Source organism: Sinohyriopsis cumingii, chromosome 3 (genome assembly GCF_028554795.1).
Source record: "Sinohyriopsis cumingii isolate HCF-2022 chromosome 3, ASM2855479v2, whole genome shotgun sequence".
NCBI lineage: Eukaryota > Metazoa > Mollusca > Bivalvia > Unionida > Unionidae > Sinohyriopsis > Sinohyriopsis cumingii.
The window spans coordinates 60,091,940-60,118,265 of NC_142963.1; the positions used below are offsets into that span (position 1 = coordinate 60,091,940).

A 26,326-nucleotide genomic window follows, 5' to 3' on the forward strand; every position below is an offset into this window, starting at 1 on the left:
TTTAATTTTTGTTCAAATGATTTGGATTCTAAAAGATTAATTCTTTTTCCCTGGAATATTTAAGTATTCATACAGAATTCTTGGACAAAGACATTGAAATTTTATTCGGAATTAAAACACTTGATTATTTTTTGTGGTTCAACAAAGAACTGTTGACACTTCCGTACTATACTGGCTATAGTATACGTCATTGCTTTCCATTTTGGATTTTCACCGGGACTCAAACTCAAATTCACTAGAACATTTTATTACTTTACTAATCATTTTTAATTCTTGGATTATTTTTGGATTTGATTTTTAAAACCATAAGTTCTTTTTTCATTTCTACCTTGTTTTTCTTGGGAAATAAATTATTTGTTAAATTTTACAAAGCTTGTTGTCTTCACTGTTTTTTTGTTGCATTTATTAAGAGCATAAACGTAACACCTATAATGTTCTAACTTTTGAAGCATGCTACTTCTGAATTCTTGAAAATTAGAAATCTAAGGCAAAAAAATGATGTGTTTACAGCTTGTCGACCCTAGTACTTTCCCCCACCCACCGGGTAAACAAAAAAAACAATATTCCCTGGCACTTGAAAAGTGTCCCCTTGTTGGACGCGAAGCATGGGTGCTGAATTTAACCAAACCGTGGAGAATTTTAAAAAATCAAAACAAACGAAAACTGGATCTGACTCAGATGACAAACCATGTAGAGTGGAGTCATTCCCACGTTTCATGGTTATACAATCGAAAGATGCCTCAAAACCGTTTGCCGCACTCTCTCCCATTGTGACTGAAAAAAACAATAAGGGGATCAATCGGCACATCAAAAAGTGTTAAAAAGTTGAAATCGGGCTACTGTCTTGTTGAGTATGAGTGATGAGGTCAAACAGAAAATATCAAGAAAATGAAAACTTTCTTCAATATTCCAGTGACGTCATTCACTCACGCAACACTCAATACATCCAAAGGCATGCTTTGCTGTCGTGATTTAGCTGGAGTCAGCGACACAGATATTATTGGAGGAATGAAAATGAAGGTGTTATTGTAGTCCATAGAACATGTATTAAACATAATAACAATCTGCAGGACACCAACACCATTTTACTCACCCTCAACAAATCAACAGTGCTATGTGTCAGAAATATGACCATCACGAAGACCGATACTCAAAAAGCCAAATATGTGGCCAATGTGGAGACCATTCTCATCAGGAATCTGAGTGTAGAGCAACTCCACATTGTGTCAGCTGTGGAAAGGAGCACCACTCCAGTTCTAAGGATTGTGATACTTAGAAACAGGAGAAGGAAATACAGAGGGTAAAGTTCACATCTAACATTCCCTATCCAGAGGCTATAAAGCTTGTACAGGGAAAGACATCCCTTCATGGCCCAGCCTTCTCCACTGTAGTGAAAAACAATCCCAAAACAATGAAGGTCACTCAAACTCAGACAGATCCACTCAATTCACCACCAAGGTCTAACATCCCCCATTACCAAGCACAGAAAACATGGCATCTACACAAACAACTTTCAATAATACCCCACCACTGAAATCACCAAGGAATAAAAACAGATCTCAAGGAAATAGACAGCAAAAGGGGTCGGATGACCCCATCAAACTCTATAGTAGGTTTCTAGACAATGAGAGCATGGATGCAGAAGAAACTGCTCCATGTACTCAAGGTGGCTTCAGACCTACCAACAAAAATACCCCTGTACTTCCTCAAGACAAATAACCACACAGACTGCCTCCGCAAAAGGTATAACCTAGCTACGTAATCTCTACCTTAAACTTATAATGAAGAACAAGATCATACAATGGAACTGTCGAGGATGTAATTGTAATTGGTGTTTGTTACAATGATAATTCTTCTGCTTTTAAACGAACATGATCCTGCAGTACTGTGCCTGCAGGAAACATTCTTGAAAGATACGGACAACATCACACTTAAAAACTACTCCCTTTTTAACACCTACTTTAAAAATGGTGACAGGGCCTTGGGAGGGGTTTCTGTTGTTGTGAACAGTAGGGCTCCCCACAACATCATCCCTTTAAACACAAATTAGCAAGCTGTTGCTGTAAGTGTCACTCTACACCGAGTGATTACCTTTTGTTTTGACTTATATACCACCAAACAGTAATGTAGTACCAAACAAATTAGACAGTCTTGTTCAACAATTTCCCAAGCTATTTGTTTTACTCAGGGATTTTAATGCCCATAACATTTTATGGGGATCAAATCACATAAGTGACAGAGGCTACAAAGTAGAAGACTTCATTTCTAGACACGATTTGTGTATATATAACACCAAATCTCCAACATACTTACACACAGGGATGGGTACATACACGTGTATCGATTTGACAATTTGTTCTTCTTCGCTGCTTCTGGACTATGATTGGAAGGTTGCTGATGACCTTCACAATAATGATCACTTTCCAATCTCCCTTGAAAATATTAACTCTACAATTGATGATGCAATTCCACAATGGAATTAAAAAAGGCCGACTGGGCTACGTTTTAAGTAGTCTGTAAAACTAGGCTGAATGAGGATGTCCATTTCAACGTTAATGACCCTATTTTACGTCTATTTTAATCGAGATAGCAGAAGAATCCATTCCCAAGTCCTCACCAAACTGTAAAAGAACCCAGAAACCTTGGGTCACTAAAGACTGTAAAGAAACCATTAGAAAATGCTGAGAAGCACTGAGAAAATTTAACAATCTGATGCCTGAAAATTTAAGTAAATACCATATTCTCCGGGCCAAAGCTCGCCGCACAATCATAGAAAGCAAATGAGCATCATGGAAGAAATATGTTTCTTCTGTAAACTCTCATTCCTCTTTAGAAAGTTTGGGACACTATCTTCAAAATAAATGGAAAGAGAAAACACAATTCTCTCTGACATCTGAAATTGAACAATAACAATTTTAGTTCAAAACGTGACATAGCAAATATTCTTGCTGACAGTTTCTCGAAAAATTCCTCATCATCCATTTATTCAGAAGCCTTCCAAAGATTAAAAAAATCAGAAAGAAAAGTCACATTCAACAATTCAGAAAGTTATAACCAACTGTTCTCACTATTAGAGCTTATGGAGGCTTTACAAAATACATTACCAGTTTTTGAAACACCTTCCAGAATCATCATTAACATCTCTTTTGAAAATCTTCAATGATTTATGGATTACTGGTAATGTACCTAAGATCTGGAAAGAAGTCCCAAACTTGGTAAAGATAGTGCAGATTCTACTAACTATCGACCCATTGCACTGATGAGCTGTATGTGCAAAACAATTGAATGAATGATAGATTCTCGGCTTGTATGGTACATGGAAACTAACAATTTAACATCCCCTTTCCAAAGTGGCTTTCATTATGGCCATAGCACCAATGACCATCTGGTTAGACTGGAAACATTTTTTCGCAACATATTTATCAAGAAGGAACATTTAGTAGCAGTTTTCTTTGATTTAGAAAAGGCCTATGACATAACATGGAAGTACGGGATACTAAATGACCTGCACGATCTGGGTCTAAAAGGCCATCTGCCCTCTTTCATTATCAAACTTTCACTCAGAGAATTCAAGGTACGAGTGGGCTCCACCCTCTCTGATATGCATGAGGAAGAGATGGGTGTGCCCCAGGGCAGTATCTTATCTGCGACACTTTTCAAGATCGAAATCAATAGCATTACCAAGTGTTTGGCTCCTGGTGTGGATTGCTCCTTATACGTTGATGATTTTCTAATATGTTATCCATCAAAGCACATGCATACAGTTGAAACAACAAAATATCAACAAGAGTCAAAATTGGGCCAATACTTACGATTTCAAATTCTCAAATTAAAAACAGTATGTATGCATATCTGTCAGTTACAAAGACATCATGATGACCCTAAACTCACACTGGATGGAACACCTATTCCAGTTGTTGAGGAAACAAAGTTTTTAGGTATTATCTTTGACAGAAAACTGACTTTTATTCAACAAATCGCTAAATGCTTGAAATCTCTATATCTGCTTAAAGTAGTAGCACACACTGACTGGGGTGCTGATAGAAAAGTCATTCTCAATTTATATAGAACGTTTATTCGCGCCAAACTGGACTATGGTTGCATTGTATATGGTTCAGCAAGAAAGTCCTACTTGAAGATGCTTGACCCAATTCATCATCAAGGACTAAGACTTGCTCTAGGAGCATTTAAGACATCCCCATGTGAAAGCCTTCTCGCTGAAGCAAATGAACCACCTTTATCACATAGTATGCTCTCAAATAAAGATCAAACCCTCTGAAGCCTGCTTTTTAAGCTGTTTTTCAACCCAAATACAAAACCTTATATGAAAATGAACCAAACGCCATACCTTTCTTTAGCATTAGAATATCATCCAGCCTTGACAGTACCAAAATTTATCTTTCTAAAATTCAGAAAACGGCCATCTCCAAAACCCCTCCCTGGCTACTTAAACAAACCCTTCCATCTTCCACAACTCTTATCATGAACTCCTCACCAAATATGAAAACTACACAAGAATTTATACTGATGGATCAAAGGATGAGGAAAAAGCTGTTAAAGCCTTTGTTAGTGGAAAACAACAAAAGTTCGCTTGCCAAATGGTACATCAATTTTTTCAGCTGAAATCAGGGCAATAGACCTTGCTCTGCAGTATATTGAAAACAAACATATTTTAAACAGCATCATCTTCTCCGACTCACTGTCAGTATTTCAGTCATTACACAATAGAAAACTGGAGAACCCATTATTGACCAATAATCTCGTCAAAAATACTGAGCTGGGTACCTCTTACGATATAGTATACTGTTGGTTATGCAGCCATATTGGTATTAAAGGTAATGAAAAAGCAGATCACGCTGCTAAAATGGCCATACACCTAGAACCATCTGATTTTAAAATACCGTATTCAGATTTTAACATTGTATCCAAGAATCTTTACGTCAGAAGTGGCAGGCATCATGGAATGATGCAGTGAATAACAAACTAAATGCGGGCCCTGAGTGGCCGAGTGGTCTAAAGTGCTCACCGTTACAGATCACTGCCATCTCACCTCTGTCTACGTGACTTCAAGTCTCAGGCTCGGCTAACGTTGGTACGTGAGAAAGCTTGCCAGTAGCTTCTTGTGGGTCAGTGGTTCTTCCCTGGGTTTTCCAGGGTTCTTCCTCCACCAATTATACTGGCTGCCATGTATAGCCTATCTTGTGCTGAAAAATGGCGTTAAACCCTATAACAACAACAACAACAACAACAACAACAAACTAAATGTAATGAAGCCAACCCTAGGAGAATGGACTCCTTCCTGCAGAACCATCCGTAGGGAGGATGTAGTCATTGCAAAAATTTGAATTGGTCATACTTATATAACCCACTCCCACATACTAAAAGGCAAAGACCCACCAGAGTGCATTTCTTGCAATGAACCATTCACTGTTAAGCACTTTAATGATGGAGTGTTTGGATCTCCATACTATGTGTGATCAGTACTACAGTGTGCATGACATGAAGGAACTTTTTGATACAATAAACGTGACTTGTATTATAGAATTCCTGAAAGAAGTAAACATTTATTCTAAAACTTTTGTGCCATCACCTTGAACAGTTTTATGTTATTTATATACCGTCACTTATTTTCAATACCTTTTCATCTGTCTTCATTAACATACACCATTTACATTCCCCGTTGATTGGGAGTCTTTATATATTACCGCTACTATCTTGTCATTTTACCTTCAACTTGTTGGTTTTATATCGCTGGTTGATACGAAACCTTTTGCCACTTTTAAATGATCCTACATATAACCTTTTGTATGGCACTAAATAGCCTAACAGTGCTGGTACGCCGTAAAAATAAAATCAATCAGTTGATCAATCCAATTATAAAGCTGTTTATGGAATTATAAAATATACTGCCTTATTATTAAGGTTAGGATTTTACTATACATATAATTAGACAACCACCTATGACCATAATTGCCTCGTAGCAGGAATCATGGGAGTGCTGTAGATGATAACTATTATTAGATGTGCTTACCATATATACTTACTTTTAAGTAGAGTCAAACTGCAAAAAACAACAATCCTGATCTACTGTAGCAAAATGCATCTGCAGATCTAGGTATATGTTGTTTGTTCTACTGATTACTCCTAACAAACTGCATAGACACAGATCTGTTGGCGCAATCTGGTTTTTTGAAGTTTTCACTTGGACTCCTCTTATAAGCAAGTATATATGGTGGATTTCTGAGCAAAACTAACTTTTGAAGGAAGTTTGAAGTACATGAGGCAGTTAGTATCATTTGTGTTTGGTGGGAAAGATTTGAGTGAACTTTTAAAATTTTATGTTTATTTAAATCAGGCATGTGCTACCTACAACATGTAGGCCCGATCCAGCCTGTAACCCAGTTTTATACACTTGACTTCATTGGGTGTGGCATTAAATTGGAGGAAGTTTCATGTGCATGATTTAAATGATTCAAAGCTTCATAAAAGAAAAGGTCACCTTGACCCTAAAATTGGAATATGTCACCTTGACCCTAATATTGGAATATATCACAATGGCTCCAAAATTGGAATTTGTATCATTAAAGGTACAGGCAAAAATTAATGCTAGATATTACATGGTGATACCAAAAAGACAATATTCATGGAATTGTTCCTCTGTAGTACATGTATGCTATAGAATCATATAAATTCTTTGGGATAAAATTGCATCATTTGAAGTAAACAATTTTCATTGATAAAATATCACCAGGTCACATTTGTCACCTTTACATGCAATCTATAACACAATTATCCACAGGTATTTCTGATTTAATATCACTGGGTCACATGCAATCTACAATATTGTTTGTGTGTTTGATATAACTTTATGGGTATTTGTTACCTGTAAAAAAAATTGCAGTCATCCACAGGTATTAAAGATTGTACATTAAATGCATATACAAAGTGCACAGATACCATTTATCATAGACAGGTACAGTGTAGGATTTGCACCTCTGGAGTCCTGTTTTCAGTTATTACTACTCATCGTAACTACTTTGAGGATTGCCATGAAACTCTACACATTCATTCACAACGTTGGTCCAAAACAAAAATAGTACCACACAGAGATCCAATATAACTGGAAATTTGTTTTGCTTAGAAAAGCATCAAAACTTACAAGGGGCTCTTGTTGATCTCTTTTCAATAATTTTCATTTAAAATTACTGCTAGACGAGTGATTTTGCCCATTTCTTGGATACAGCCTCCTACAAGACTTCAGTTTCCATTACCACCAGGCAATATATAACATGCTTTTCTTCTCTGTCAATTATATAGACCAGAAAAGCTTATGGGATGGCCATCATACATCTGTCCTGTTTGTTATTGCTACTCCACCCACACAGCTTTGAAGAATGACAAGAAACTTGACACGTATTCATTCAATGGTCTAATCCATCCTCAATAAAAATGGTGCTAGTTGGATATATGGTATCATAGTGGCCTTCTTTTAAACTTTATTATTACTACTCCTCCTGAACATAGGATGTTTACTTAAAAACTCTTATGATGTCTAATTGGTCGTTATTGAAATCGATGCTATCCTACATCCAGTATGGATATCACAGTGGCCAGCTTTAAAATCTTGTTAGTGTTATTCCTTCTAAATGGATGGTCATATCAACAATGAATTTTCACCAAATGACTTTGTATGATGTCTGCTTGGTCCTAAATGAAAATATTATGGATCTGACATACAGTATGGTTGCAATGATAGCCATCTTGAAAATCTTTTTATTGCTTTTCCACCTTTAATGGTAAGCCATATTGACATGTGGTTCTGACAGAAAGACTTGTGATGAAATCTACCTGGTACCAAATAAAAACAGTGCTAAACTGACATCAAACATTGGCAGCCATCTTGAAAATATTGTACTTGCTATACCTTCTAAACAGAAAGTTTTATCAACACCAGAAGACTTGTTATGGCATCTAGTTGGTCTTAAATGGAAAAAAATACCGATTTGACATGCAATATTATTATTTCTGGTTATTTTTTAATATTGTTTTTACTGCTCCTTCAGACAGGATGGTCATATTGTTATTGGTTTTTCACTAAAAGACTGGTGATATCTAGTTTGGTCCTAAAGGAAAATGGTGCTATAATGGCCACCATGCCACCCATCTTGTCCTCCTGAATGGATGGTAATATTGACAAAGTTGGCTAGTAGTATTCTGTCCCATTGAAGGACTCTGGGCTTTAGAGACAAAAAACGGTGAAATGAAATAATGTGAGGCTAAAGTACAGTACAAATTTTAGTTGAATAGTATTTATAGAAATAATGGAACAACTGGTTCATAGTCAGTGTACATGTACTGTGATACACAACCTGGCCAGAATATTCTAATATTCTGGTTAAACCACACTTTGTGAAATGTTTCTGGTTGACAATATTTTCAGACGTAAATGAGTACTAAATTTGGTACAAATGACCATATAATGGGTGTGTTTTAGCAAACCTTGATTGGACATGATTATTTGCCCAAGTTTCTTAATTGCCACTTTGCCAAAGTAAAATGTTGAATACTCAGCACTTACATTATATACTTGCTTGTAAGGCAAGTCCAACTGCAAACTGTATAGACCCACATCTCATGATGCATAATGTGTCAGTAGAGTTGGGTCTATGCAGTGTTAGGAGTTATCAGTAGAACAGAAAATATAGACTCTGATCTGCCTTGGAACAGATTAGGGTCCAAGTTGCTTGCAATTGTATTTGACAGATATGTAAGTATATATGAAAAGTAGATACAGAAAATAAGTGCATGAAGGCCTTAAGGGGTTTTTTTTGTAGCAAAAATAAGGGTTTATATGTATGTTTAAAAAAAAACAAAGACCAAGATATCAGATTTGTTAACTGGACAATTTATCTACTCCTATATGTAAATGCTGTGCAATAGATAATTTGGAAAGTTGATGCACAGGTGACACAAATTTTTAGTTTGAGTGTTTGCAATGTGTCATGTCAAATTTTTCAAGGTTGTCTAAACGATAACATGTTAAAGAAGGACTAAGTATGTCATTGAAGTGTTACCAAGTATTTGAGTGATTGATGTGTGAGTTACTGAAGTTTTAATTCCTTCTTCTTTTTCTCTCTTCTCTTTGTTTGTTGTTATGCCTGGTTGATTAGTGTAATTATCCCAGGGCCCTGTGTAATCAAATGGTCTAAGATGCATCCTGATACAATTTACTTTTATTAGGCACAGAGAAATAAAAATCACATTTATTTGGGTATATTTCCATCTCAGCACATGCATGTGATTGGGTAGCTCTCTCTCTCTCTCTCTCTCTCTCTCTCTCTCTCTCTCGTTACTGATTATCAAGTGAAGCTTTTGGCCATTTTATTTTAACAGTCATTAGGTATTTACCATAATGGAATTCTTCCAAAGGCATAGTTCATTTGCTGTCTTAGGTCTCTAGAGTTCTGAACAATCCTTTTATTTCCTGTTGATGGCTGTTGTTAAATCGATATACAGCCTATTGATATATATTAGAGCATTAGAGGAAAGGTATATCAAATTAAGTCCTCCCAGATGAACTATATTATTACAAAAGCTTGAGGCATTTTTATCCTGCAGACAGTGTTGTATAGCCTTGTTATACTAGAAATAATTAACAAAGGTCAGACATCCCATGATACATTTTCTTTAACTTTCTGATTTACTAATATACCTAGCTCACCTTTTGCAGATCATACTATTATTATTATTATTATTATTATTATCATTATTATTATTATTATTATCATACAGTTATTATTATTATTAATGTTGTTGTTGTTGCAGTTGTTGTTGTTATTAAATTTTAAAACTCAGAGCAATTGTGTGAACTCACTCACTTCTCCAATAAAATTTTTAAACTTGTTAAAACTATTTTTGCCATGGTACATAATTTAGAACATTGGAGTTAAGTCTATTTTTCAAAATTGGTTTCTGGCCCATCATCTTCAAAGTTTAAAAAATCTTTCTATCAATCTCAGATCTACATTTTAAGTAGCTGTTGGTTAGAAACTTTATGTTCCAAATTGCAGTCGATCAGCACCAAGGTTTTGTGCTTGATATCTGTTACATTGCAGTTTATAAAGTTTCTATATTTCGTTTTTTTAAAAATCTTTTTGTTTTGTCTTGGCAAGGTTCTTTGGTTTTGCATTCAGGGTGAAGGCTTTATATGACTGGGTCCAAGATATTTGAAAACAATGAGTACATTATTTTCATATGTTCTTAGACCACTCATAGCTGAAACCTTCCCTACAGTACACCTCCATACAAAGAACAACTGGACATAAAACCAAATTATGAGTCCTTTTTCTTAATTATATTATCGTTTTCAACCATAATATAAAGGGCACATCTTCATTAAATGATTTTTGTCCATCACTGATAAGTTACACTGCACTTCAGAATTTGAGACATTTGAGAAGGACATAAAACTACATACCAAGCTGGCAGAAAGGGAAAATCGGATAAGGCATAGAGATACTCCGAGTCCATTAGAACAAGACAATTTCATATGCCATATCAAACAAGTTATTTCCCCTAAATCTGAACAAAATATGATTTGTTTGTTTGGTCTTCTGATTCATGGTTTGTAGCAACCATAAAATCCATGAAATTGGTACCATGAAAAAACCATGAAATTGGTACCCTGCAAAAATCAGTGAAATTGATACCCTGTTTTTATACACCTCTCCCTCAATAACTCGTGCACAGTGGGGTCCACAAACATAGACTGCACTATCAGCAAGGGTGTGAGTTACTGAGAAACCTCCAAAAATTGAAACAAATCCACTTATACATCGAGAAAACCGTGGGGGTTTCGGGCTCAGGGAACAGGGCTGTTTAATGACTGAATCCTCGTTTTACAATCACTATAATAATAATTGTTAATAACGTGCTTTTTCTAATTAAGTTATTCATTATTCTGTATAAATAGCATTATTTCCAAAATGTCCAACATGTGAAAAATCTTTCAAACTGGTTTCAACAACCATCATGTGTATGTGAAAATATCTGTGTATTATGTCACTGCTTTTTGTTTTGTTGATTAGTCTGGTTCCTGGAGTGGTATTTAATAGTATTCTACCAAGTCGGGAGTCAGAGCAAAAGGGAACTAGAGTAACTGTTGAGACACCACCAAATAAGATTCCTTTTTTCAAAAACTAGCAACATTTATTTTGTGAGACAATATCCTACTTCGAAATTCAATTTTTGTATTGTTCAATTAGTACAGTATTGATGTCATGATTTCATTGAAAGTAATAGTGAAACTTTTTATCATCCTTGAGGATATGTCTAAGTGCTAGTTCAGGAATTCTCTGAAACTCACTTGCCCACAGTAGTCTGTACCTGTGAAACCAAGCTCTTTATTTTACGAATTATTCGTTTTGCTTGGTTGCCTTGTTATCTTTGATAGTTATGGATGAGTTGGTTAATTTAAGGTAGTTTATGTTGCATACACAATAACATTTATAACTGTGTTCAATTGATCAACTGAAGTGAGTTAACCTGACATACAACTGGGGCCACTAGATTTTAAATATGTAGGATTTGCGTGCCTTTTAACTTTTTTTTTTAAAATTCCACCTCCTTTATTTGATTCAGAAGACATAATTAACATGATAATACAAAGGAGGCCTGATTTTAATTCTGTGCAACAATAAAACAAATACTTCCGCAAGTCAATTATAAAAACACGGTACTTAATTAGGTTCTCAGAGAAATGGTTGCGGGCATAGCTGTTACAGTAGATAAACACTTTTTATGTTTAGATACACATTGCATTTATGATGATTACAATCAAAAGGAACTAAAAGATAGAATTAAAACACAAATTTCACTTAATAAAAATTATTTAATTGGCATTTAAATATTCATTGATCTAAATTTCCTTGAATATCTTTAATTACGGTGTACTAAGAATGTCGTTTGGAAAGAAAATGTAACCAGTTATATGACTTCTTATTAAAAGTTGATAATTTCAAAATGTTGATTAAAATTTCCATGTCATATCTAGTGTTTTCGACCATAAAATGAGCGATATATCAATGTTTCATTTACCAAATTTGATCACAATATTTTTCAAGTTCAAGAAATAGGGATCATTTTTTTATATATATTTTCTGGTGTTAAAAAAATGGGATCTACGCCTGACCTTGCATTATAAATGGGTTTGTGAGTTATCGGTGTGCAAATTATCAAGGGAGTGATGTAGTTGAAGTCCACTGCTTTTGTAAAACAATTATTAAAAAATGTAATGTTTATGCATTCTATTACCTCAGTACATACACCAGCTGGAACCAGTCTACTGGGGACTGGAAATGTTATACTGTTAAATGTTTTATGAGGTATTATAAGTATATAAAAGGATTCACACTGATTGTTGATGTCTTTTGAGTTTTTTTAATAAAAACTAGATCTTTCTCCCAGTGCTAAAAAGGCATCAGGTATGAAATATGAGACTCAGGAATATATCTGAAAAAGTCCTCCTCAGGATGAACTTAGCTGTGAGAAATATCAGAGAGCAGTCATCAGGGTTAGAAACCTAGTAATAGGAAACTTTGAACTTTGATTGCAGGCTGAGCATGGTTGTTTTGTCATTGTCCCTTATAATGCTAATACAGACAGCATGTTCTCCATTCTTTGAAAGACACAAAGTGATTATAGGGGACCAGAACACTACTGAGAGCCACTTAAATGTGAAACTTAATAATCACAATGAATGTCATCTAATGGTCACCAGTCAGTGATCTTGTGAAAGAAACTAAATATGCATGTGGATTTTTTTAAAACATCTTCACAGAGCACTCTGAGATATACAACTCTTTCTTCTTCATTTAATTCACAATACACTGGGTATTCATTCATTATTATTGTAATATTTCCCATTAGGATCCGATTCATATTCAAAACTTGCTGTTTTTACTATAGTACAAAGAAAATATATATTATGGCGAAAGATCCACTTGTTGTATTTTCAGTCACCTTAAAATATGTCAGGGTTTTATAAAAAAAGGAATCTACTGTTTAGAAGCCATTTGCCCGGCTGTTAAACTGATCAAAATTTGTGAATCTATTGGTTTAAGATACTGTTTATGTCACATATATGCTGCCATTATTACATTGCTATATCTTTTCTGCCACTAGTCACCGATCCAAGAACATTATTCTTTCCTCCAATTAGTAATGGGAGGTATTCAATAATAAACAACATGATCTCAGTCTGATACTTTACTCCTCTTCTGACAATTGCAGTATCTTCCTTCTTGTCCCAGGACATCATGCCTGTATAAATGTGTATCTTGGGTACTCAAGACTTTGTCAGTTTAGATGTTTTTTGAATTTCTACTGACTGTTGTTTCCTTTTTGTGTTTTTGGTTTGGCCTATTGTCCATTATCCATTTTCTGATATCCATCTGTCTGTTAGCACCAAATTGTTAGTTTGTTATTATTTTGCCAGAGCTGCTTGAAGTATCACCATGAAACTTTACACAACATTTGTCCCAAGGTCTTTTGGTTGTAAATGAAAATGGTGCTGTGCAGACATCTGGTATAGCCACCACAGTTACTTCTCCTGAATGGACAATAGGGTTTTATCTATAAAAAAAAACTTGATGACAAGTTGATCCTAAATAAAAATTGTGTTGATGTTTCGTCAAATATGACCACCACAACAGTCATCATGAAAACGTTATGAATGCTACTGCTTCTGAATGAAAAGTGATATCAACATGGGGTATTCACCAGATGTTATGATGTCTGGTTGCTACTCCTTAAATACAGAAAGTTGTATTAAAATGGGATTTTCTCCAGAAGACTTTCTAAGATATCTAGTTGGTCCGAAATGAAAATGGTACTGCCTGGATATTCAGCATGGGCACCACAATTGCCATCTTCAAAATCTTGTTATTACTTTTCCACCTAAATGGATGGTCATATGAACATTGGCTTTTTCTCAGACATCTTTAATAAAATCTAATTTGTCCTAAACAAACAATGATGCTGATTTGCCATCACAGCAGCCATCTTGAAACTCTTATTATTGCAGCTCCTGCTGAACAGTGAGATTGCCATGGGTTTTTCACTATGACTTCTCATTGTGTGTAGTTGATCATAAATTAAAATTATTTTGATCTGATATGGCCACCACGGTGAAAATCTTATTGTTAGATGGAAAGTTATATCAATATTGAATTTCACCAGAAGACTTCTTATGATGTGTAGATTGTGCTCTGTGAAATGTTGCTGTTCTGACACCCAGTATTACCCATGGCAGTTGTCTTGAAAATCTTGTTATTGCTACTTCTCTGGAAGGGAAAGTCATATTGACATGAGTTTTCACCAGAATACTAATTATGATATCTAGTTAGTGCTGAATGAAAATGGTGCAAGTCTGATTTCAAATATGGCTGTGACAATGTACATAGTGAAAATAATGTCTCTATTCTCCCGAGTGGATGGTTTTGTCAGGATGGTTTTTTTTAGCAAAAGCAGATGGTGTATAGTTTGTCCTCGGTGAAAATATTGCTGATCTTACATCCAGTGTGGCAGCCACAGTGGTTTATTTAAAAATCTTTCCACTCAAGAATATTAGCAGTGGTTGCAACAGTCTGCATTTAAAAAGAAGAAATGGTCTTATTGTGAATTCCTGGAAATTCTTTTTAGCCAGCAGAGTGTCAGTCCCTTTGAGGGACTGTTGTATTGGTTTATTTCTCTCCAGTCTATGCTTTACTGACATGTATCTATCTCCATTGTTAATTTTGAGGGCTTTGAATACATTACTAGCGAGCAGTGCTTCTTGCAATTCTTCCTTGTAACTATTTTCATAGTAAGTACTTCCTCCTTTTGTTTTTGAAGTTCATTATGATATATATATATATATATATATATATATATATATATATATATATATATATATATATATATATATATATATATATATATATATATATATATATATATCTTTTCAGTATTCAGTAATGCATTAATGTGTTAGTAAACGCGGGTGTGAAAGGCAGTATAGGACACTCACACCTCATGTCTTGCATGCACAGCATGTGTTTGCATGAACAGTTGCATATGTATATTTTGTGGCCCATGAAGGTCTGGGACATGGTGGGAAAAGTCACAGGGTTTATTGGGCCAGAAGAATTAAAGGTGTTGCCTGTTCCTCTTTTTCTCAGGAGGACCCCTCCATTCCCAGGTGGGGGCTAAGACTCGTACTGATGTATGTAAGTTGCCTGCAGCAGTGTCACTTCCCAGTGTAAAGATGTCACCTGCTTTAATGATGGCACTTCCCCTTGTATGAAATTCACCTGATTTCATGAGAAAAATGTCTAGAGTTAGGATTTTGCACAATTTTACTAAGGGTAGATCTCCAAGAGAGGGTATTTGGCATTTCCTGGCATGAGGAATTTGCAATTCCAAAAGCAAGCCCCACCTTCCTACCACAAGGGAAGCATATTCATCTCATGCTGGTAGATCTTGAATTAAGGCAAGATCTCATTCATCAAAGTCAAGTTCCCTGAACAGAGACTCAGTAGTAAGGTCTGTATCATCTGACCAGTCATTGCCCAGTGATTTGTCACCAGGTACTATGTCAGATGACACCCAGTAAAAATCGCACACCAGGAAATAGTTAATATGTCTAGCGAAAGTCATAGAAGATCTGTCATTAGTTACCAAGTACCAAGCAGTGGTCACTGGGCACCAGGATATGTGTCTTGTGAAAGATGTAGCAAGTCTTTTACTGGGTACCTGGCAGTGGGCACCAGTGACATTCCTATAGTATTTGTCACCAGACAGTGACCACCAGGCACTGGGTGCCAATTAACAGGTATGGTGTATGTTGTTGAGCTTCAGTTTTCATGCTTGGATTACTGATCAGGGAGCACTGAGTGCCAGTCACTGAACATGGAGCATCAGGGCATGAGCACCAATGGTAATATACACTGGACATTGGTCTTTGGACTGAGTACAAAGTTTTTACCACTGGTCTAGTGGCAGGGATTGGGGTTAAATAACCGCCATTTCTCTATTTCAACCTGTATGGGGAATGGACTTTAACTTTTGTGAGCTGGCCTGAATGATAGGGTTGGGTTGTTGATAACCCTTTCTGTTTTGATGGTTGAACCCCAATGGAGCATGGGTATTATTACCACTTGGTGTTGAGTAGGCCATATTTCCTTGTCTGACCATGCTTTCATGAATGCCTTTGCCAAGTCGCAATGGATCAGTAAACCAGGCATATCCTTGATCCTCCATACCTCCTCTGACCTCATTATTGAGAAACAGGGCAGAGGACTGCCACTTGACACCTTCAACACTGAGAGGGGAATCACCTGTCATTTTCATTGGAACAGATTCTTTCTGGAAGAGCTTATTCAAGATGGAGACAACTGCCTGGATCAACAATGCCACATGGTTAAATGACTGGGTGGGTGATCTCCATGATGCATATCTTCACATCCTCATCTTCCCAGCTCATAGGGACATATGATCTTTCAAAATTCTGTGTTCTTTCTTTTGGCCCAGATTTCACTCCCAGAGCCTTTACCAGAGTGATGGGTGTAGTAGTACTAGCTCATTTAATGTCCTTCAGGGTTTTCATCTTTCAGTACCTTGGTGATGGTTGATGAACAACTTCCTCAGATATGTCTTTTTGAGAAATCTTTATATTTTTTAGGAGAAGGTGCCTTAACTAGGCCAATCTCTAATCAGGGAAAGTCCATTCTCTGAATTTCGTTTATGTGGGAATTTTATGTGGAAGTGAATTTTCATACCTGTTAAGGAACAGTTCATGTTCTTCCAGAAAGAATCTCAAAAATATTTGCTCTCTTTGCAAATCTGGCTGAGATGACATTATTGTCTGCTTGTCACTACCTCTCTTTCCTGGCGATTCTGAACATTGCAGCAGACTTAGTTTCACTACAAAGGCTTCATATTACTTAGATCTATATCCTAGATATTATTTTTATAATATAGATTTTATTTCAGTCATTTAGTTAGTGACATTTTAAAATCAAAGGAATAGCTTGTGCACCATAACAAGAGTTCATGTATTATTATGCAGTACTAATTCCATATTGAAATCAAGGTCAAAGTGCCAAGTTTATGTCAGCATCATCACAAAATAACATCACATGATCCAAGGAGAACATTTGTACCCTAGGAAGGTCAGACTAGACTGTCCTAGTTTATGATTGGTTGAAACTAAAAAGTTGTTGACTGCAAAAGTGTTTCACTGTTTAGATGATTGTTGAATGCCAGGATTAATTTTCTAGTAACTTTGTATTGTTTTTCTGCTGTGTATTAAGTGATTATATATTATATAGAGGGATAAATACACTGTGTCTCTCATTCTGTAAAGTTATAGTAGCTTTGTAACAGCTATTGAGAGGATCTTGGTTTATTTATTCATAGTGTGTTGGAATTGCAGAGTTTGAAACATTTATTTTAAACAAAAAATACCATACTGGATTATTGTGAAATTCAAAGATTTGGATTGATGTATAATAATTTCATTGGATTATAATGAAACATTCAAGGACAATTGGGAGAAATTATATTCTTTGGATTTACCTTGAAGTCAAGTAAAAACATTTGGATATTAAAACAGTGACTCTTCTGTGGTGTTAGTACATACTTTTGGAGCATTTCTGGAAAGATAGTACATATAGGAAATTTTAGGAAATTATACTGTACTGCAAGTTATTTTTATTTTTTTTTACTTTTTATTTTTGAGAAATAAATTCTTATTTAAAGTAAAGAGTACTTTTTTCTAGCTGTTTTTATTTTGTTATGTAGTTTAAGCCCTTGAAGGACATAATATAATGTGTCCACTCTAGTTCACGCTTCTAACTAACTGCAGACCTCACAAGGATCACCACCAGTATACCTGGATCCCCTTGTGATCCAAGTTTCATTGCTGGCTGAGTGGATGGGAAAATCAGGACAGATTTCTGGCTGGAGTTATGATTCTTTCTCCGAAACCTAACAGCTTCCTTTATACCAGTACTTGAGATTCAGGCTGGAGGGGGTTCACCTAGAGCCCAAGGGAGTAATCCTGGAGGCCCATTGGTCGTGGGAAGAAGCTTCCCTCCATAACAACAGTTTTGAAATATGGACTTTTTTTTCTTCTAACTCTGCAAGGGCGAATCAGCTGCATACAGCATTGCTGTATCATGGTCACTACATACAACATGTCAGTCATAGTATTGCTCTTATTCTTTCTTCTTGGAAGTTTGGAATTTTCTCCAATGGACAACATTGGAGGAGATTACTCTGTTACATTCTGGGCAAAGGAATGTTTTGGAGGACAGAATGGTCTCTACACTAGTCATGAGGAATGACAGTAGTTGATTTGATCACAATAAATCTAAGCAGCAAGCTTCCACTTCACATCTTTCCAGTACCAGACTGTAGGGCATGGGTGGTGGATACCTTCAGTCTGAGGTGGGCACAACTGTACACTTGTGCGTTCCAGCCTTTCAGAATAATCTCCCAGGTTCTTCATATAGTAGGACTTGAAAATCATGTCATCATGATAACTTACCTGTAGTTCCAGAGTTCATGATCGAGTGATATTCTTGACATGTTGGCCCACAGTACCAGGAAATTACCATTGAGGAGGGATCTTCTGTCACAGGATGAGATATGCTGTGAGTGACATGGCTGTTAGATCTCTCTTTCATAAGAGTCAAAGCCTATGAGGCAAGGTTCTTGTAGCATCTTTGGCCTTTTTGAATCATTCCTCTTTGGATGATGATGAAAATCCTTCTGGTCTTCTCACTCCACTTTTTGGTTATTTTACCTTCATTCAGTGGCACACCTGAGTGAGGATGTTTGTGCCTTGGGTACAGTTGTATTTGTCCAGTAAGTTGTCAAGCCATCCTTCAGTTGGCAATAGAACATCCTACTGATATCACTGGTTAAGTCCACTGGACAGCTTGTACCATCAGCCTCCCACCAGGCTAGCAAATTCAGCAATGTAATAATAGCAGGCAGTGTATCATTTGGGGAGGGCAAAGGGTAAAACTAATTCCTGTTGCCCAAAGTTGACAAAGGTATCACACTGGGATCTTGTTGTTTTTTATTCTGTTTGTTTAATAACTAATTGGAGGAGGGAATAAATGTCCTTTAACTTGGGAATAGTGTGAGGAAAAGATACTGCAATGTAATAATATATTTAGCAGATAAGTAATATAATTAAAATTACTAAATGCCTGATAAATCACATTTCACTGTAATGCCTGATAAAATACATTTCGCCGTATCTTTTGTGTACTCAAATTTATTACAATTCAAAGCAAATTGGAATTGATTAAATTGAGTATCCAGGTGCATTGAAAAGAACATTAATGTGGAGATATCAGTGAAAACACCTGAATAACTCTACTGTGGATAATAGGAGATAGAGATTAAACAAGCATGTTGAACACTAATTTAAAAGTCACTGGAATCTGCTTTCTGTGGCTTCAGGTCCAGACTCACCATGCCTGCGTGGAACCACCAACTTTGGGGACAACATTGAAGATGAATGGTTCATAGTCTACCTTTTCTTTGAGCTTACCAAAAGCTTCCAGAAACTTGTAGCAAGGTAAAGCCATTCAATTTTATCGATACAAAGTGATTTTAATAATGAGCATATGGTGCCTTGTCCATCTTATATTGTCAGTTGTCCACTTGTTACCACAACATTCGTAATTTTCAACTTCTTCACAGAAACTGCTGGATCAGCTATACAAAACGACTTACAGATCATCCTGGCATAAAGGACTTCAAATTTAAACAAATGATACTGTTCAGCCATCATTGTAGACACTCTTACTAAATCCTTAAAATGACTTTTCCAAAACAGATCAGCAGTATTTGACCAGTTTTGACAGAAAGCTTCCAAGAATGAATCGTTTTTCATGGTATCTTCCAGAAACTTGTGCATGGTAAATTATTTATTTAAAGTGGTTTTATTAGTGAGCTTATGAGACTTTATCCATCATGCATTGTCAGTTGTCTGCCTATCGTCCGTTAACAATTGTCATTTTCAATTTTTTTTCAAGGAAACTGCTGGACCAGTTACTACCAAACTACTCACCGTGCATCGTGGCAAAAGAGACTTAAAATTTGTACAAATGATACTGATCAGCCATCAATATGGCCACATATACTAAAACCTTTGAATGACTTCTCTAAAACAGTTAAACAAATTTGACAGAATGCTACTCCTTCATCATCAAATATGGCCACCATTGCTAAAAATATTAAACATTTTCTTCAAAACAGCTGAACAAAATTTGAATTATAATAAATATTTTCTTCAAAACAACTGAACAAAATTTGACCAAATTTGACAGAAAGCATCTGGTCATAAAGGGCTTTTGAATATATAGAAATGATGCTGACCCACTTTTAAATAGGGCAACTGTTACTTAAAATAGAAAAGCCTTCAAATGTCTTAATCAAAACTGAGGAGCATAATTTAACAGGCATCATTTGGGCAATGAAACCTTTCAGATGATCCACCATCAGATATCGCTGCTATTATTAAATAGAACAGAAAAACCTTTAAATAACTTTTTCTAAACTACTGGACACTGTTAGGTCAAATTTAAAAGCAGAAAGCATTCAGCCACAAAGGATTTAAAATTTCTACAAATGAGGGTGATTTGCCATAAAGAAATATCTGTAGTTGCTAAAAAAATAGAACTGCTGAACTGAATTTAGCAAAATTTGACAAAACCCATTCTGGCATGAAAGCTTTTATATTCCCTTGTCAGGAGGGGATGTACTATAGTATTTTGCTTGTTTGTTTGTTCTTTACCACCACCACCCTAAGTATATTGGACCCTTATTAACCTGTATCTCAGGAAGAGTAGTTTAGCATTACCAAATGATAGGTAAGTGTGACCTATTTCTCATGCTTCATTGATTGTTGTGTTGTGTTGTTGTTTGTTCATGACAACGATGATATCTTTGACTCAGTTTGACCTTTTCTAATGAAAATGTATATGTGCATAAATAAATACATGTAACTAAATTAGGTCACTGAACAAATTTGCATGCTTAAATGGCATTTATATTTGCAGCTATTTGTTGCACCCTCAGTATTTCGGACCCTATTTCACTGACACTCAAGAAAATTGGTACTTGTATGTGAATACCAACAAAATTAAACTCTACTATTTAAAATCTATGAAAATTTGACCCAATTTTCACACTTGAGTGACTTTTGTATTGTCAGCAATTTGTTTATTCACTCTCAGTGTCTCTGACCCTATATAATTGGACAATACTTATCTACCCTTTTATCTTTTAAGACTACATGTGTGTTTTTATTTGGCAGGGTTTAGGTTCCTCAGGTCATGTTGTCAATTTTGTAATCTTTACATTTTTGGAATTTTGAATTGAAATTATATGGCCAGGATTGTTTACGTAACTTTGGGCACTTATACACATATTCACATACACTCATGAAAATTGGTTTAAATGCATCTGAATGGAGGCATTTCATCCATACCAAAACTAGGTTAGTTTGGCTTAATTTTAATTCCTAAGTGCTTTCTGTATTTTCATCTGAGTTTTTGTTACACCCTCAATCTCTTGTTTCACTTCACTGATGAAGATTGGTACATGGATATACATGTACCTAAATAAAGGTAACTCAGTCAAACTAAATCTAGGTCAGTGTAATAAGGTTTTCATGCTCAAGTTTCATTTATATTTTCAGCTTTCCATTTTATTACACCCTCACTATCTTAGATCCTGTTTCACCAACACCCATGAAAATGTATGTGATGGCATCTAAATGACAGGAAATTAAACCATACAAAAACTGTCATTGTGACCAACTTTTTATGCTTGAATGACTTGAATTTTCAGCAATTCATTCATTACACTCTTAGTGTCTGAAACCCTATTTAACCTACCATTCATGTGATGCGTGGATGTATCTTAATGAGAGTAACTCTTATCATACCAACCCTAAGTCAATGTGACCATATATTCATGTTTGGGCAAATTTTATATCATCTTTCATCACATCCTCTGTATCTTTGACCTTATTTTGCTAACACTCTTCATAATTGCAAAGTGGATGCATATCAAGGTGAGTAATGATACAGTATAAAAATTAGGTCATTGTGACTTAATTTTATGCTTGAGTGAATTTTGCATTTTCAGTTATCTGTTTGTTACATGTGGAGGCAACTCAAGGAGGGTAAGTCAGCCATACAATAACTAGGGTATTGTAGCCTAATTTTCATGCTAGAGTGACTTTTGTATTTTCTGCTTCCCATTTGCTACAAGCTTGCTATGTTATACCCTATTTCATCACTAATGAAAATTGGTGTGTAGATGCATCACAAGAAGAGTAAATCAGCTATACCAAAAGGAGGTCACTATGACTAATTTTTCCTTTTTGCCAGTTGGTGTATTGTCAACTATTGCAAATGTGCTGCTCTTGTTTGAGGTAATTTGTATTTACAATGACATATAAACGTCTTGTGAATTTGTACATATGATATTGATCTGCTATTCTGCATATGATATTGATCTGTTATCAGTTATGGCCTCTATTACAAAACAAATACTTTTAAACAACTTCTCAAACATTGCTGGATAGAATTTGATCCAGTTCCCTTGTAAGTTTGTATAAATGATACCAATCTGCCAACAAACTTGGCAACATTACTAAACAATGAAAAATTAAACTTTAAATAACTTCTAAAACATTTGCTTGCAAAAATTTGACCAGAAAGTATCAAGGTACAAAAGGCCTTCCAATTTTTGTTACAAATGATGCTGATCCACTATTTAATATGGCCAATGTTTCTGAAAATAGCCAAAAGATTTAAATGACTTACCAAATACTGGTCAACAGAATCTGACCAATTTCACAGAAAGCATTCTCCTCAAGACATTTTAGGTTTGCACAGATTATGCTGATCTGCCTACCAGTACGATTGTCAGTCCTAACAAATGTGAAAACCATGATATGTCAGAAAGTATAATAGAGACCCAGACTGCTTGGGTGACTGCTTTAGCTTGCATTGACAGCTAGGTAAGATGCCAGCCAGGTGTCTCAGGTCTCTTGTTTTCATGCTTATTTGTAAAATTCCAATCATGTATTAGAACTTTTATTCATCCCCCAGAGATTGGTCTAGGAGAATGGAGATGGTGAGATGTAGTGATAGGGTAAGTGAAGAAGGGATGAAATGAGAAAAGTGAGTGTAACATGATATATAGGTGTATTTATACAGTGTAGGTCTTGTTAATTCATGTTGTTGTTTTGATTTCAGATGACAAATCTGATATAAACTGGGACAGGGTTGAGAGCATGTGTAGTGCGCTTCACTTAATTTCACTTAGATCAGCAATAGATGCACTGTTTACATTTATTACTTTAGTTCCACTGGTAATTTGAACAGGTTTTATGGGGGAGGGGGCGCTGGAAGAATTCCATGCACTCAGCCTCTTGGAAAAAATCCAGCAGTTTGGCTTTATTATTCCAAATTTAGTTCTAGTTTAGTACACAAAAATTGGAAGTGTCAGTGCATTATCACTGACACTTTTGAAAAGAAACTTGTATTGATCCACATTTGTACCTAGTAATGTGGTAGCTAAGATGTTACATAATGTTCTACCCTGTAACATTTTAGATAATGATCTACCCTGTAACATGCTTCCTAATATTCAACCCTGTAACATGGTAGATGGTCTTCAAAATTTACAAGGAGACAAGTGTTATCAGCGTAATCCCTATGGTATAACAGATCAAGCTCATTTATCCATGAAGATGTGCCCTCCCAGTCAATAAATACAAATGGAATCAATATTATATCCATGTCATGCTAATGGACCAGTGTGTAGTAGCCAGGCCATACAGTAGAGAGAAAATGTTATCGACCTTCAGTAATATAAATATGTACATGTGTTAAGAAGGAAAGAGAATGTTTTCTTTCAAGTCCTTTCCCCCAGTTAACAATGGACACAAATTGTGGGTGTTCACATGGACAGTGGATCATGCTTTGCACCTGTTCACCTAGAATTTCAGGCAATAGAAGCTGTTCACCCAAATTGGTCTGGTTGATTCTGTATACATGCAAATGTGTACCTACAAATTCTGAGCAGTAATCACAAGAGAATAATAGTGACATCAATACTTTCTTATAGATCACATTTTTCAAACTACTGGGGAATCTGTTAAGTGGGCAAGATATTTGAACACATTAAGTCAGTCTGACATGTAAGATAGAGTCATTAAAATCAGTGTCTACTTACAGTAAGTCAGTCTGACATGTTAGATACAATCTGATTAAAAATCAGGGTCTACTTACAATAAGGTAGTCAGACATGTAAGATACAGTCAGATTAAAATCAGGGTCTGCATACAATAAATCAGTCTGGCACACAAGGTACAATCTGATTAAAATGGGGTCTACTTATTTTAAGTAGATCTGACAGGTACAGATAAAGGACTTTGATGTTTGGATGACCTTTGGACTTTCCATTTCACTTGTCAGATACATTATTGCTTTTCATTTGAGGGAGAGTTATCATTAGAAGCATTGTCCTGAATGAGTTTTTTCACTTTCATGAATGTAAAAGCTCTAATTTGAATAAAAATTGGTGAATCAAAAGGTCATTAAAACATGGCCTCATATCAGTGTGAAATTTAATTAAATTGTATTAATTACTTCTATAGCATGAGTGTACTTTTGTTTTACAGAGTTGTGGACAGTGATGAAGAATTCCTTCTCATTGAGGCAGCTAATGTGCTTCCAAAATGGCTGAATCCAGATACTGCTGAAAACAGAGTAATGACTTATTTTATAATTGTATGCTGTATCAGATATCATGGTAAACTTATGACATTAGGGGTCCTGGACCCACTTTCTTTAAAAATTGGGGAGTCCAGATGGAAAAAGAGGGTTCAAGTGAGAAAAATGAGGTGGTGGGGAGAGCTTTAATTAACACATATTCATGTCAAAGAGTTAATATTGTACAGAAATAACTGCATTCATGATATTAATCAGTCATCTATAATTGGTACTTTGGTACCAGGAAAACATTAGTACTATTTGTACCTCTCACCAGAGATCATCAATGCATAAGGCACATTTGCATGACAGATTGGGTGACCTTATAAAAGGGCACCACTGGAGCTGTATTTTCACCTAGATATAAGCCATGCCTGTCACTTTTTTGCCACCCATGGGGCGATTTTGTCAGCAGGCTGATATTTTCATGTGTGTATATCAATATGTATGCATTGGCTTGGACTGAACATTCAGAATGGAACCTTCTTAGTAGCTCAGCTGTTCATAGACCAGAAGAGTTTATGGGGTGACCCACTGTTCATTGGCTTGCACAAGTTTATTATCACCACTTTTCCTAAACTATTTGTGGTATTGCTATGAAAACAGTACACACAGAGAGAGTCATCTTAAGATGTAGTTGGTCCTAGATGAAAATCAACCAACCTATGCTAGATCTTCATCAGTCAAATGTTTTGCCTCTTCTCAACCATAGCTGAAACTAAGCATCAACATTGTCAGCTTACCAAATGTTCTAGATGGATGGCTATGAGTTTGTTTAAGTGTGAATTTACCAGCAGAGGGCAAGAATCAATCATAGGGAATTTGTCTGCTATGTTGCACTGCAGAACTTAAAACATCCAATGTCTGAAAAGGACACAAACCATGATCAGAATAAACATGTTCTGACTTTTCAGGTTCACTGAAAAAAGACTTGGCCTTGTTTGAGTATTTTCTTTTTTCAGCATTTTTTAAATGCTCATCAAGTTTCAAAAGTGACCCAATGATAGAACAAAGAAACAAGCAAAGATCCTATTACGTGCACCAGATTGGTTACTGTTACTAAATCAAACATACCCCTCTACAAAGGTGAGTGCAGAATGTCTTTTCAGCACTGCATATTCTGTTGATTAAAGTGGGAAAACCTTTCTCTGACTTTGAGTTAGCTACAAAATTACACCAACAGTCTTGGCTGTATATCTTTCCTCATTTCCATTGCATGGCACCAATAAAGTCTAAACTTTCAGTTCCATTAATTTTGTTATTTTTTCCTGTCTTTTGCTAATGTTACTACAGGTGCTACAGTTCTACACTGTAAAAATATTTGTGCATGTTAGATTTGGCCCAAGAACTTCTTAAGTATCCTATGTGAAAATTACTTTCAATCTATGCCATAACCTCTATGGCATAAATCTAGTGTCACCTGTAAATGGATCTAATCTGACTAATCTGGCTAGTCCTCAGTTGAAAGTTTTGCT

General features: G+C 35.7%; 1 protein-coding gene across 1 annotated transcript in view; it reads left to right on the forward strand.

Annotated features, from left to right (window-relative positions):
• The window catches only part of LOC149802942 (protein ecdysoneless homolog), a 105,843-nt gene that overhangs the window by 10,094 nt on the left and 69,423 nt on the right, over positions 1 to 26,326 (forward strand). The window contains exons 2-3 of the mRNA XM_089952456.1: positions 19,516 to 19,633; positions 24,761 to 24,848. Coding sequence (XP_089808582.1) covers positions 19,516 to 19,633; positions 24,761 to 24,848 — 206 coding nt within the window. The remainder of the gene's footprint in view (positions 1 to 19,515; positions 19,634 to 24,760; positions 24,849 to 26,326) is intronic.